We start from the raw sequence: 14,302 nt of genomic DNA, 5'->3' as shown, positions 1-14,302 counted from the left end.
TGAGAGAATGGGATGTGAGCGGAAAAGCAAAAATGGACGGAGAACCGTTCATAGCAGACGTCAGGGTGAACGGCACAGACTTTGTGCCATCTCTTGTCGACTATGGCTGCCTCTGCTACGGCGCGGTTAGCAAGCGCACATTTCACTCTCTCCAGTTGCCACATATACGCGTCCAGCCGCGCATCTTGGAGAATGCAGCGGGAGACGGCAAGGAGGTCAAAATCGACAAGATCACGTATGTGTCGATCGACCTCGATGGACATCAGCAGCATCGTGTTTTCATGTACGTCATCGACGATCTTAACTGGGACATGATCCTGGGTAAACGATGGATGGAAGACCAGGATGTTCACATCCACGCAAAGGAAGGATATCTCGAGATCGGGTCCAGTGGAGTTCAAGTACGAGACCGACGACGTTACCAGCCTCCCCAGCTAGACGTCTCTAATGTCATGGCCGCAACCTTTTTTAGCGGAAGCACGCCGTGACAAACGCAAAGGCGGCATTGGAGTTCACTCGGTCACAATGGCGGATATTGACAAGGCCCTAAGACCGAAACCGAAGACTGACGTAATGGAGAAGCTGCCACCACAGTACCACAAGTGGTCTCGAGCTTTCTCTCAGCAACTGGCCGACCAGCTGCCCCCCTCATCGGCCAGGTGTGGACCTGAAGATCGAAGTGCTGAAAGACGAGCATGGCCGAGAGAAGCCCCTACCCTGGGGACCGCTTTACAGCATGTCCCGCGAGGAGCTATTGGTGCTACGAAAGACCCTCACATAACTACTCGACAAGGGATTTATTAGAGTCAGCAGCTCGCCAGCCGCAGCACCAGTCCTTATGGTGAAGAAGCCCGGTGGAGGCATCCGCTTCTGCGTGGATTACAGAGGTTTGAACCATATAACGAAGAGGGACCGCTATCCCTTGCCCTTACTGAGCGAGACCTTGCGAACTATAGCCAAGGCAAGGTGGTTCACCAAGGTAGATGTAATAGCAGCGTTCCATAAGATCAGGGTCGCCCCCGCCGACGAAGAAAAGACAGCTTTCAGAACGCGCTATGGATCCTTCGAATGGCTGGTAGTTCCATTCGGCCTGACAGGCGCACCAGCAGCCTTTCAGCGGTACATTAACAGCGCGCTCCAGGATTACCTAGACGATTTTGTGTCAGCATATATCGACGATGTCCTGATCTTCTCCTCTGGAAGCCTGCAAGACCACCGCGACAAAGTCGGCAAGGTCCTCCAACGACTGATGGATGCTGGGCTGCAACTGGACATCAACAAGAGCGAATTCGAAGTCAAGGCTGTGAAATACCTTGGGTTTATCATCGAGGCGGAGTGTGGGATCCGAGTCGACCCAGAGAAGGTTGAGGCTGTGAAGGGATGGGCAACCCCGACGAATGTTAAATCCGTGAGGAGTTTCATCGGATTCGCGAACTTCTACAGGATATTTATGCCAGACTTCTCGGTGATAGCTGAGCCGCTAACGCGGCTAACGAAGAAGGACGTGCCATTCCGTTGGGATGGATTGTGCGACGAAGCCTTCGAGAAGCTCAAGGACCTGTTGATCACGGCCCCGATCCTTGCACACTTCCATCCAGAAAGGGAGACTATCTTGGAAGCAGACGCTTCAGGATTCGCGTCGGGAGGCGTGCTCTTGCAGAGAGATGATAAGGGTGGACTGGTACGACCTGTCGCATACTTCTCGAAGAAACATTCGGCAGCCGAAGCGAACTACGCTATCCATGACAAGGAGCTACTCGCCATTCTCAGATGTTTGGAGCAGTGGGAACCAGAGCTACGGGCAGTAGAGCACTTCAAGATCCTAACGGACCACAAGAACCTGAGATACTTCTACTCGGAAAGGAGGTTGACAGAGAGACAAGTGCGGTGGTCGGAGTTCCTGTCCAGGTTCCAATTCGAACTCGAATGGAGGCCGGGCCGCAAGGGCGGATTGCCTGACGCACTCTCGACGGGACCAGGATATGCCGGCCAACCACTCTGATGAACGACTAAAGGGACGCATTATGAGGCTATTCCAAGATGATCACCTTAGAAGGGTCCCAATATCGACATTGTCTACCAACACCGAGGGTGCCCAGGAAATCAACTTCGGAAAAGAGATCAGGATATTTGAAGATGAGGAGTTACAGCAGCTGTGGCACGCCGCACGCCAAGAAGACAAGCTCTATCAAGAACTCACGAAGCTGGTAGCAGATGGAGCGAAGAGTTTGCCAACAGAATTACAGAAGGAGAAGGTTGTCAGCATTTCAGAGTGCTCATTAGACAATAGAGGCCTGCTGTGCTTTAGAGAACGCGTCTGGATACCCGGTTCGGAGCCGCTACGTACGAGGATCATCCAGGAAACTCACGACTCTCATATCACCGGACATCCTGGAAGGGACCTCACGTACTCGACTCTGTCGAGACGCTTCTTCTGGCCGGGTGCCGCTAGCGATGTACGTCGGTTTGTGCGCAACTGCGAGGTTTGCGGACGAAACACCATCTGGAGGATACAAAGAAAGGACTCCTAAAGCCGCTCCCTATTCCGCAACGCATATGGAGCGAAATTACCATTGACTTTATCACTGACCTCCCACCGTCGGGGAAGGATGGCGCGACGAACTGCATGGTGGTCACGGACCGACTCACCAAAGGCGTCGAACTCGAAGGATTGTACGATATTTCTTCAGAAGCGGTTGCAAGAAGACTATTCGAACGACATTACCCTGTCCATGGCATCCCAACGGCTATAACCAGTGATCGGGGTCCCCAGTTCGTCAGTGGTATGTGGAAACATTTCTGTCAGCTGCTAGGGATCGAGCAACGGTTGTCGACAGCGTACCATCCACAAACCGACGGTGCAACAGAACGAATGAACCAAGAGGTAGAGAGGATTCTTCGGATATGGACAAACTATCTGCAAGAGAACTGGTTAGACTTGCTTCCAATCGCGATGGCGACTATTAACGAGCGGGAAGCAACCTCCACCGGACTGAGTCCGTTCTTCTTCATGCATGGCTACCATAATGAGCCAATCCAGTTAGTTGAGCATCGAAGAACGGAAGACACGACACAGGGAGAAGCTGCAGCGGAGGATTTCATTCAGAGACTACAGGACGCCACGGAGTTTGCGCAAGCAGCGATAGCTATGGCCCAGGAAATACAGCAAGCACAAGCCAACAAACACAGGACGGCCGCACCGAGATACAAGCCTGGGGATTGGGTATACCTCAACTTGAGAAATGTCAAAACATCGCGACCCTGCAAGAAGCTCGATTGGTTACATGCCAAATATCAAGTGCTCGCCGAAGTCAGCCCACATGCCTACAGGTTGGATGTGCCTGGACGCATCCATTCAGTCTTTCACGTCGATCTACTCCGGCCAGTCCCTGGAGACCCATTGCCTTCGCAGAAAATCAATCAAGAGAGTGCCCCGCCGGTGCTGGTGGACGGCCAAGAGATGTACCTTGTCGAAAGAATTCTGGATGAAAGAATGGAAGGTACGCATAAGAAGGTGCTCGTAAAATGGCATGATTACTCGCAGCCTACGTGGGAGCCCCTCGCCACTATTCGACACACTGATGCATGGAAGCAATGGAAGAAACATCAAAAGAGTGTCACCTTCTCAAGTCATCTTCACACAGATTGCCACAATCCCACGGAAGAGGAAACGTTGGAAGGGAGGGAGGTAATGTAACGGGCAAGCCGCTTTAACGGCGGCTGCGCCGCCTAGCTTCTAGAACCTTCCATTGGCTCGAAGCTATAAAATGCCGTTATGCTCTTATGTAGTAGATTCTCTTTCTTTCTTCCTTTCTTCTGTATCTTGATAGTAAACAGCATAGGGACTAGTTAGTTGTATCAACTCACTAGAGGCCTTTCACACTCAACTCCTACCCAGTGTCCAACTAGTACGCTCCCGCGCAAGAGTCCCTCACTACCAGGTACATTCAAGATAAATATTTTGTCATGAGGTCATGAAGAGAAAGGAACATCCGCCGTGCGCCCATTTGTACACAAACCACCATCAGCCGCCCCATCCTGGCGGCCAAGCTGCGTTGAGAATCAAAACAGCTGCACGTCATGGTAGCGATCGTTCCAGGCTTGGCCACAGTCTATCGAAGGTTGGGCCTGGCCGAGGTTGCCGAGTTCATGCTGTCCATCCGTGGACCCGGCTTCGTATCCAGCCAAGTCGTAGGTAGCGTCAAAGGCACTGAAGACTGGTGAAGGGGCTGTGTGGTTCAGGTAGTCGGGGCTTGTGCTGACACTTGCTGTTGGAGCGAGCCCACCGGGGTGAAATCCCCTCTCCACGGCTGCTGGACGAATGGACATGACGTGCGACATGTCGTCGCTGCAAGGTGTAAGAAACCGAGCGTGAAAGTCGTCGGGAGCGTCGCAAGTATAGGGAGAAGCGGCCGAGGCAGGTGAATACTGTGACAGCGTTAGCGAAACTTGGTACGAGTAGCCGGAAGGATCGAGTAGTCTCGACATACCTGAGCATACGAAGACAGGCTGGGGGCCGATTCGGACTTAATGGTGACGCTCTTTCGAGACTGCTGGCCCTTCTTGGGCTTGGTCACGCGAGCCTTGTCGTCCTGGCAAGCCCTCTTCTGCGGTTCGTGGCCCGTGACGGTGGCTCGAAAGCGAGCGTATCGCATTCTGGCTGCATGTCCGTTCGAAATGGGTTGCTTTAGGACAGGATCTTGAGCGACTCGGTTCCAGTCAATCTGGGCGAGAGTCAGCATGCCATCCATCCCATGTCAGCCAGATGTGACTCGACCACTCACGTCTTTGAGGTCCTTTTGCTTCAGGATGGCGAAGAGGAAGCGAGCCATGGTATTGTCGCTGTTGGGGACCATGGTGGTGGTTGAGCGGAAGACGAGGAGGCAAGAATGCAGGTGGAAGAACAAGTATGCAGGCGAGCCGCAAGCAAGAGACGATGTCGGTGACGGACAAGGCGAATAAATGGGAGGAAAAGAAGCAGAAAGAAGAAGAGAGAGGCGAGAGGGTGGCTGATATATATCGCGATGATGCAAACGTGCTTCAAGGCGGCAATCGAGGTGAATCAGCGTGAGCGTCGGTGGTGTTCCAGTCGGACAGGAAAGGCAAGGCGACGGGCGGGCGGCATGAATGAGAGGATCGGGTGCAACGGTGGACGAAAGGGGCCGAGACAGGCCGTCGAGGGGGGGAAGGTTAAAGGAAAAGCCGATGAGAAATGGAGAGAGATTGGGGCCGCAGGTCTGACGGTGGCCTTGTTCACGACAGCTGATGGCCAACAAGGCAGCGAGGGGCTCCCAAGGGAGAGCAGAAGAGAGGCGAGAGAGAAAGGAGCAAGGGTAGCAACACGACGAGGGCCAGGCAGAGCGAGGAGGAGGCGACAGGCCGAGTTAAATACAAGGCGGCGGCATCGAGGCGAGGACGCAGGGATGCAGGAACCAACAGGCCGAGCGGGCGGAGCTCCCCATGATGGCCTCGAATCGGCAGCCAGTTGCAGAGCCACCTTAAGGTGTCTGGGGTCGCGGGTGCGGGCCCCCGAATTTAGCCAGCTTTGGGCCACACGGTTGCCTGGGAGCAGCATCCGGATGGCGTAAAGTGGTGGTGGGCGGACCGTGGTGGTGGTGGTGTCAGTGGCCCACGTTGGCCAGGGGGGGGGCGTTCAGCGCGTAAAGTGGCTGCCGAGCATTGCCCAGCGCGGGCCCCGGCCGCTAAGAAGTCGGGGTGTGTGTGCTGGGGGTCCACCCGGTAACGACTCTCAACATTCGCCGGGCACGGGGAGACCACCTACTGCTTCAAAGAGGGGGGAAGCAAAGGGAGAAAAGTAAAAAAAAAAAACTGTGAGAGAGGAAAAGGAAAGGGGGGGAGGGGGGACAGACAGTCATCGTCACCACCATCCATCCTTTATTTTTGTCACTCACGCTTTAAGCTTTGACTTCAGCTTGCGTGTCAACTGGTGGCCATTGGAACGGGCGACGAACAACCAGCTTGGACTCGCTTCCCTACGCCATGCCCGGCAGAGCCAGAGCTTTACCCCCGTCGCACAGGGGTGGTGGCATGCAAAACTTCATTTCGCTACCCCGGAGGGAGATGGGAAAGACCGGCAGGACTTTCATTCACTTGCATGCTCCGTACACATCTCTTCAGATGCACCACCTTTGCGACCGAAGGGGAAAATTTTGCAGACCGAGACGAGCCCAACAAAGACAGGGGTCAAGGAAGAGGTGTGAAACCATGGGTGTGACTCATGGTACCGGGGATAATTAAGGCAAAGGCAAGGCAAACCATAAATGAAATGAAATAAATGCAGAGCCCATCCGCAGTCATATTATATATAGAATATGCATGCCGTTTTATTAGCATGATCAGCAGGACACTTGGGCGCTCGTACAACCATATACAGTGCCGGCCGCCTTGCGGGCAGTGACCAAGATGCCATCTAGATGATGCAATTGAATGGCGGCGGAATGGACGCCTCGACGGGGCCCGCGTGCGATGACCCATGCGTGCGTACGTCCGAGCCACTCGACTTGCACGGGGCGGGTCAGTCTCACCAGGTCGGCTGCCTGAAATGAGCGACGGCCGAAGCAGCGCCCTAGCAGCAAAAGGCTGCTCGCCGGGCCGCAGTCTGGCTATAATTGCAGCGTCCTGCCTGAGAGAGAGATGGAGCCTTTACGAGTGATTTTTTTTTTTCAAAGGACGCAAAGGGGGTGAGAAGAGGATCAAAGAGGGAGAGAGGGGGGAAATGCTCAGGCCATGGGGGCCGGGGCAGCCAAGAACGCACCCCCTCCTTTCGTGGATAATGCTGGTGGCATCATCCAAAGATGGGCCGAAGTCGCAGCTACTGCAGCGCTCAACGGGCACCCAAATAGGGCTGCTTTGACCGTCAGAAACGCCCGAGAGGCGAGAAAAATTAGCCAAATCATCCCAGACGGAATTTGATATCGTTTGCGCAGGTTTGGACGCTGCCCATGGGCGGGCGTGGGCGTGGGCGACAGGCAACGTCGTGGAGGGGGTCACAAGAGGTGGTCTGGAAGACGCGACTGGCGCGCGCTCTCGGCGGGACCCGTGCGACGAGGGTGCCGCCAGGTTGCCACGAACTCACGTGAGTCCTTTTTTATTTTTCTCACCCGCTTCCGGAGCATGCCACTTCGTACATACGTACTGCGTACCACTTTGGCGGGGCGGGCCCACTCGGCAACGGGCTCAGAGCTCCTTCCAAGTTCCTGGTGTGGGACTCGGTCGGTGCTCTTGCTAGGCTGCTAGCTGTCACGGAAGGCGTATTCCCGCGTAATCAAAAGTAAGCACGAGGCAGCGCGGGTGTGCAAGAGGTTTCGTACCTCGTACTGTGCCATCAAAGCACCTCATCCCTCCTCTTTCGTATATGTTGCACATGTTTCTTGCATCTTGTTCTATTTGCGCGTACCCGGGCAGGAGGAGGCTGAGTCGTGGCTGCCGAGTCGCGGACACTGTCGCCGATGAGCAGGAGGGGTGCAAACTCCATTCGCTGCTTCTCCTTGCATCCTCGAGGCAGACATTCGGCACACAACCTGCCATTGTGCTGGGACGGAGTTGCTTCTGCACACGTCCGCACAATGCAGGCGCAGGCTCGTACAATCCGGTTGGCTGAGTTGCTCTCGGCCGCTCCCCCGTGAAAGCAAAACATGCAAGTCAACCGGCGCAACAGAAGAATATCCTAGGAATCTGCATGTTGGATCCGCGCCACGGCCACTCTTCGCCCGGTGGCCTCCAATTTTGCTGCAAACCGAGACAAGGCGTCAGGGCGCATGATGGACTCGGCCGACGAGTCGAGTACAGCCAAACGGCGTGTTTTTGCGTCATCTCCCTTGTACGAGGGCCTCTCTCAGCCACTCTGCACTCTGATAATCGTCACTGTAGACGTGCGGTCAAGCAGGCAAGATTGGCCAACGACAAGCCTGCTCACTTTCTCGTGGTCGTATGGAGGCTGAAGTGCCGCCGGCGTGCAGGGAAATGCATCAAATTGGCATGCGGAAGGCTCGCGTACCTTGCAGCGCCAGCCCGAGATGCCAAGGAGGACGGGACCTTAAATAATAAGACGGGGTCACTTGTCGGAGGGAGAGACACTCACAGGGAGAGTCGAATGGCGGCGTACGGCGGCTAAACGACGCTTCAGCCCCGGCTAAGTCTTGCCATCAAGGACCCGCGGCCGCTACAGTACAGCACTGCGCACACATGTTTTGCCTGGCAATGTCACACACAACCTCGGCTACGTCTCTGCCACGTCTCTGCCGCATCGAGAATCCGCTGCTCAAGACTCACGGTTGCGCCCGCCGGCAGAACGTTGCAGTTGCACAGCGTCGCTTTCCTCGAGCCCGGATGCCGGATCAAGTCTTGTCCCAGCCTCCGGCTTTTCCACGTGTCTGCAGCCCCCCGAGGACGCCGCGCACGGACCATCTTTGATCCCCTCTGGCCCAAGTAAGTCGCCCCCCCCTCAGCCCTCCCCCCTACCAATTTCTCACTACCAATTTTGCCATTGATCCAGCATCTGCTCTTAACACTGCCTATCCTCGACCAGCGCAAACGACTTCTCGCCGAGAGTCACGACCCACACTACTCGTCGCGTGACATGGCCATGAGCAGCAAGAATTGGAACGATCGTGCAGACAAGGACTTATTCTTTACCATTTTGTCCGTCAAGAACATTGGCGTCATCAGCGGCTCAGAATGGGCCACCATTGGCAACCACATGCGTACTCTTGGCTACGGCTTCACCAATGAGGGATGCCGGTAAGTCCTCTTACGAGCCTGTCCTTTGTTGTCTCCTGGCCGATGCTGCGCTTGCTCGGGTAGAGAGGGCTCTCTGTAAGCAACGCCATGAGCCGCTCAGTATACGGGATGACCGCAAAGCCAGCCAGCCAGCAGCCACACCACGCCAACAAATCAACATGTCACATACCTTCATCGTCACTCCTTTGACAGCACAAATGTTGACACCTCTCAGACAACACTTCCAGGGTCTGAGGCGGGCCCAGAACAAGGCTGACGCCAACGGGGTCACGGCGGAAAATGCCAAACGCACCGACCCGACCCTGAATCCCATCACCAGAAGACCAGGCCCTGGACGAGGCCGGCCTCGGAAGTCGCAGCAGGACGTCCCCGACCAACCAAATCAAGAGGCCGATGCTGTTCCCGTCTCTGTCCCTGGACAAGTTTCCAGCCCCGCGTCGAGATCCTTCCCGGGCGCCGTGACGGGGCATTTCTTCGGCGCTGTGCCAGTCGCGGCCCCGGATCAAGTGCAGCAGGGCCAGGAGCCTGGACCGCCCCAGCAACCTCACGAGGGGCCCACCAACGGCCAGCAGATCCCTATGGCACCGACTGCAGTCCCCCCTGACGATCCACCGGGACCGGTCACGGGTACGCCCAGCGCCCAGCCAGTACCGGCCTCGACCACGCAGGGCGGGGAGATTGAAGAAGCCGACGTGGATGCCGACGGTGCTGAGAGTGCCGGGCCACTGGAGCCGGAAGAGCAAGTTGAAGACAACGACGAGCATCCGGCCAAGCGACAGAAGCTGGAGCCGCAGGTGCCGGATGTCGAAGCCGAGGTGGAGCACGAGCAGGCTCTTGATGACGAGGCGGTGTTGGCCCTCGCCGCGCACAACGGGCCAAGTGCTGCGGATGAATACGAGTCCGAGTGAGTGTTTTTTCAATAATGGGGATAGCTTCTCGGGGGCTAACATTGGTTAAGGTTTGACAACTACGACGAGGCCTAGTTTGGTGGGTGGAGGGGCAAGGGCGGAAGGGAGGCATGGTGCTGCCCTGGTCTTTCGGCCAGCAGGTGCCTGGTTGTTTGAGATGCGATGATATCCTTCAGTTCTATACCTGGGAGGCGTCAAATCTTTGGGCGTTATTCATAGCCATGTACGGCAGTTGCTGCCTTGTCCGAGGGTTGGAGTCTACCGTTGAGAAAGGGGGCCTTGCTGCAGGTCACTGGTGCCGTGTACGTAGCAGGATTTTGTTTGCTGTAGCTATCTGCCTTGGAACAGCGAGCAGTCGGTTTTTCCCCCTCAGGCTTCAAGCACCAGCTGCCAGCTGCAAACCACAACCACCGACCTTTGGAGCAGCGTGCTTCTTCTTTTTCCTTCATCAACACTCCACACACCGGAACGCAGCCCTTCAACAGCCACCGTTTTACCCCTATCGCACAGACACACGCATATACGGAGCCACCCTCGCGAAACCAAAGAGGGATCCAGCAACGATGCCTCCCAAGGGCAGCTCGGGCATCTGGCACGACGCGCCCTTCCTCGGGGACCTGGCGCTCGTCCTGTACGAGGCCGCCTACCAGGCGGGCGGGCTCACGCCACGCATGAAGAACTCGGTCGAGGAGACTCTGCGCAAGCAGGGGCACGAGATTTCGTGGGAGGCGATTCGGTACGTTTGGTCGATTTTCGGTCTTTGCGTGGTGGCCTCACTTGGCCGTGTCTTCTCTTGGTCTCTTCGTACATGGCCATCCTTGCTTGGGGGCCGCTTGACGCAGCGTTCCATTCTTCCATGGCTACCTTGCACACACAGGCTTGCTATAGAGCTGCTGTTGCTTGAGCCAGCTGGCCGCAAACGGGCCGTCAACGCAACGGCAGAGTCATCCCGTACGGTCTGGGGCAGCAGCTTCACCAGTGTGCAAATCCCTGCCTCAGAACCGCGTTTGCCTCGCGTGTGGTTTTTTTATTCTTCTCCCACCCACACACACACATTCTCATATACACACACTCTTGCCTCTCTCTCTCTCTGTCCCTATCTCTTCGCCGCCACACACGCCCACCACCCCTGCTCTCGTTTACCGGCCCTGTAATCTTGCTCTGCTCGCACGCGCCGCCGCCTCCTCCACTTGCCTCTTTGATCCCTGCTGCCTTCTATCCTCTCTTGACGCCACCAAGTGCCTATTTTCGTATTCGTACCTCCACATCGAACCCAACATCTTTGGCCTCGGTCTCTGGGGTGAAAAACCAAGCGAGCAAAGATGAGCCGCCAGACGATGCGATGGGGCCCCGAAGTCCACGAGGATATCCTCATCACCTTGTTTCAGCACGTCAACCTGACCAGCAGCGACTGGGCAAAGGTCATGGACGACCTGCGCGTCAAGGGCTACACGTTCAGCGAGAGCGCGCTTCGGTATGCCCTGCCTCTCGCAGTCCATATATCCCCTTCCTTGCCCTCCTCCATGGCTGGCTGTTTGCCTTTTCTTTCCATGCACCGGTTGCCTCGTCGGTTCGCCTCGTTTCCCGGAGTAACCACTCCGAAATTGTTTCTCTTTTCACACGCTCTCTCCTCTTCATTTTCTTCAACACATTTGGGGGCGCTTTAATATCCGCCTGCTATTTTTTTCAAACACCCCTTGTCAACAACTCTCTCTCCACTCGCTTCTCCCACCTTCCACGGAACCATGTCTGGCAAGACCACTCGAGGCTGGGATGCGAACTCCCACGAGGCCTTGCTGCTGGCGTTTATCGAGGAGATCAAGCCAAACAAGGGCATGATCACACTCGTCACGGAGCGGATGAAAGCCATGGGCTACACGTACTCTTACGATGCCATCAAGTGCTTGCGACCGCTTTCTTTTGCTTATCTATTTTTATTTTTCTCGACTCTTACTTGACATTTGTGCGTGCTGACCTTTTTTGTCTTGATAGCCAACATGTGCAAAAGCTCCGCAAGGGGCGTGATCTCAGTGGCATCGTCAACGCCTCCAGCGGAGGTGGCACTCCAACGAAAACGACGCCCTCTAAGGCTGGGGGACGCCAGAAAAAGACGCCTTCCAAGCGCAGCAACAGGGAGCTTACTCCCGTCGAGGACGATGACGAGGTCAAGAATCTGAAGCGGGAGGCTCCGGACGCCGAGGTGAAGATGGAAACTCCCAAGAACAAAAGAGTCAAGAAGGAGCCCGTGTAAGTCGTGTTCCCCTTAAGCCGTTTCCCTTTGTTCTGTCTGTTTTGATCGCCATTAACGTTGCTCTCGCATCATCTAGGCCGGAGCCCGCCTCAGACGACTCTGAGGATGAAATTTAAGCCCTCGCAACACTCTCTTCGGACGGAGCTGGTTCTGGGTAAAAGACACTGCCCAGGGCCCTTTTGCGAACGGGTTGTACGAAGCTAGGGGGGAACATGTGGCGGACAGGGTGCAAGACGAAAGATGGAAGATAATCTCCGACATGGGATGGACAGGAACTGGGGGGAATGTTTGCTTGTTGATTTCGCACACAATGGTGCTCGTAGCCCGTCTGGGCTGTCGCAAGGCTTGAGCCCTTGAGAGGCATGGTGCTCTACAAACAAAGTAAAGGCTTGTCGTGGCGCAAGACTTCAGTACCGTGTATCATGGATAGGGGTGACTGCGTGTTTACGTGCGTGTGACTTTTCTCCGGAACCTGGGCTATCCTCGCCCACGATGGGAACCGTTGGTGCGGATTGCCGGATAGGGGCATTGGCGAGGAGAGTCTTTATGCGCATGCTCTGCTGAACCGTCCATGCCAGTAGAGACAAGCGATGAGGAAATGGGAGTCACTACGTGCCTGAACTGGGGCGCAGGTAGACGCCAAAACCAAAGACCGGAGCAGACTTGACGCCATGCCATAGGCTGCAACAACATAGCATCTACCCCTTAGCAACCTCGAGCTCCGAGAAAAGGAGAAAAGCCCTCTCACGAGACGCTTGGGCATGCACGAACCAGTAAAGACAGGGTACCCTCGTCGTATACCGCCCGTCGGCCCCTTTTCCTCACTGCCCCCTCCTCCAGGGGGGACCCCAAGCCTCGCAGTGCGGGCTCGGGAGAAGCACGAAAGGGCCGGCTGGCGGGAACAGCAGCCGCCCGGCAACGGGGGCCCGGCCAGTGCTCGCTGCAGCACAGGGTGGGTTCACCTGCGTCGACGCCCAGGGCATGAATCGATTCGGGGGGTGGCGCGTCGCTCCGCTGGTAGACCAGCCTCGCCAAGCTGTCCCTGAGTGACTCGTCTTCTTGCTCCCGCCTCACACCGGATGCATACACACAGCCGCTGACGAAATATCTGCCTGCCTGCGTATCAGGCCATCCCGAGGATCCAGCCGTCACCGCTCTGCACCCTGAGCACAATCAATCTCGCGCATGTTGCCTGTTCCACAGCCTAGCCCGTGGCCTCGTTTTCCACAGCAACGCTTTTGTGTCCCCATCTCGCAGAAGAAGCGTTGCGTGCTGCTTTTCCCTTTTCTCGTCCTCCTCTGAACCCAACCCTCCACCCATCCTCCTTGGCCATTCCATCTCCAGTCTTCCGACAAGCATAGACGACAAGGGTTGATCGCCAGTACCCAGCTTCAACAGCGCCAACCTCGCCTTCGCAATGGGCCGCGGAGAAAAGAAATGGGACGCAACCGCCGAGCGCGACCTCTGCATCGCCGTCATCATGGCTAGCCAGGAGGGACGCGTGACGTACAACTGGCCCAAGACGCATGCCATCATGGATTCTATCGGCCATGCCTTCACCAAAGACGCCATGTCGTCAGTTGACTCTCTCTCCCCTGCTCCTCTTTTCTCTTGGCCTGGGCATCACTGACCCTTTCCAGCCAGCACTTTACCAAGAGGATCCTCAAGGACTTCAAGACTCGCCACGGGGACATCATCGGCTCCGCGCCATCAACTCCCAAAAAGGCCTCTGCAACCCCGGCCAAGCGCAAGGCGCCCGCGGCCAAGGCGGCCAAGAAGCTCGCCGAGGCGAAGCCGGACGACGACGACGATGCCGACGGCGACAGTGACGACGTCAAGCTTGCTGCGACTCCATCCAAGAGAGTCAAGATCGAGAAGCAGCAGACTCCCACTATCAAGAAGGAAAAGCAGGCCAAGCGTGGCCGAAGGTACGTTGACTCGCCGCACTCGCCCTCTTCTCGGTAAACGTCAAGCGAGACTCATGCTGACACATGCGTCTAGTCAAGTCGTCGACTTTGACGAAGACGACTTCCAGACCTGGCTGGACAACGACGATTGATGCCACACGGCGCCGCTGTCGAGTGTCGACTCTACAGCCAGCAATGGCTGACTTGGTCAAGGCACTGAACTGAAGCTGGGGTGTATGCGAGAAACGTGAACTAGAGCTCTCATGTGGTGGCTCTTCTCTTCTACGAGCTTAGACATTGAAAAGACTTAGCCTCGAGAGACCGAGTGATGCGACGGTCCAATGGCGGTGAGGAACTGGAGAATAGAAACAGCATGGTTGGCAATCCACATGCAAACACTCTCTGCTGGCTGCAAACTGGACAACTATGGTTCGGCCACCCACGATGCTGGCGAGCTCCAACGCCTGATTTCCAGC

General features: G+C 56.1%; 5 protein-coding genes across 5 annotated transcripts; 4 read left to right on the top strand and 1 right to left on the bottom strand.

Annotated features, from left to right (window-relative positions):
• Window positions 1-32: 32 nt before the first annotated feature.
• HRG_02470 (reverse transcriptase (RNA-dependent DNA polymerase) domain-containing protein) lies at window positions 33-2,002 on the top strand (the record flags this gene model as incomplete). The annotated part of the gene is made up of 4 exons (XM_044860941.1): window positions 33-401; window positions 595-659; window positions 805-841; window positions 908-2,002. 4 exons carry the CDS (start codon window positions 33-35, stop codon window positions 2,000-2,002), a joined length of 1,566 nt encoding a protein of 521 aa, XP_044724574.1.
• Window positions 2,003-4,062: 2,060 nt separating this feature from the next.
• HRG_02469 (uncharacterized protein) lies at window positions 4,063-4,856 on the bottom strand (the record flags this gene model as incomplete). Its single annotated transcript, XM_044860940.1, has 3 exons — window positions 4,063-4,428; window positions 4,491-4,724; window positions 4,785-4,856. The coding sequence occupies 3 exons, from the start codon at window positions 4,854-4,856 to the stop codon at window positions 4,063-4,065; spliced, it is 672 nt and encodes a 223-aa protein (XP_044724573.1).
• Window positions 4,857-8,599: 3,743 nt separating this feature from the next.
• On the top strand, window positions 8,600-9,743 carry HRG_02468 (uncharacterized protein; the record flags this gene model as incomplete). The annotated part of the gene is made up of 3 exons (XM_044860939.1): window positions 8,600-8,760; window positions 8,975-9,664; window positions 9,719-9,743. The coding sequence occupies 3 exons, from the start codon at window positions 8,600-8,602 to the stop codon at window positions 9,741-9,743; spliced, it is 876 nt and encodes a 291-aa protein (XP_044724572.1).
• Window positions 9,744-11,413: 1,670 nt separating this feature from the next.
• Window positions 11,414-12,035, top strand: HRG_02467 (uncharacterized protein; the record flags this gene model as incomplete). The annotated part of the gene is made up of 3 exons (XM_044860938.1): window positions 11,414-11,568; window positions 11,661-11,915; window positions 11,996-12,035. 3 exons carry the CDS (start codon window positions 11,414-11,416, stop codon window positions 12,033-12,035), a joined length of 450 nt encoding a protein of 149 aa, XP_044724571.1.
• A 1,301-nt stretch (window positions 12,036-13,336) lies between these two features.
• HRG_02466 (uncharacterized protein) lies at window positions 13,337-13,978 on the top strand (the record flags this gene model as incomplete). The annotated part of the gene is made up of 3 exons (XM_044860937.1): window positions 13,337-13,494; window positions 13,560-13,847; window positions 13,921-13,978. The coding sequence occupies 3 exons, from the start codon at window positions 13,337-13,339 to the stop codon at window positions 13,976-13,978; spliced, it is 504 nt and encodes a 167-aa protein (XP_044724570.1).
• Window positions 13,979-14,302: the final 324 nt, after the last annotated feature.

This window comes from Hirsutella rhossiliensis, assembly GCF_020360975.1.
Source record: "Hirsutella rhossiliensis strain HR02 chromosome Unknown scaffold00002, whole genome shotgun sequence".
Taxonomy (NCBI): Eukaryota; Fungi; Ascomycota; class Sordariomycetes; order Hypocreales; family Ophiocordycipitaceae; genus Hirsutella; species Hirsutella rhossiliensis.
Note: the sequence above shows the minus strand (reverse complement) of the source record. Positions and strands in the feature narration are given on the sequence as shown.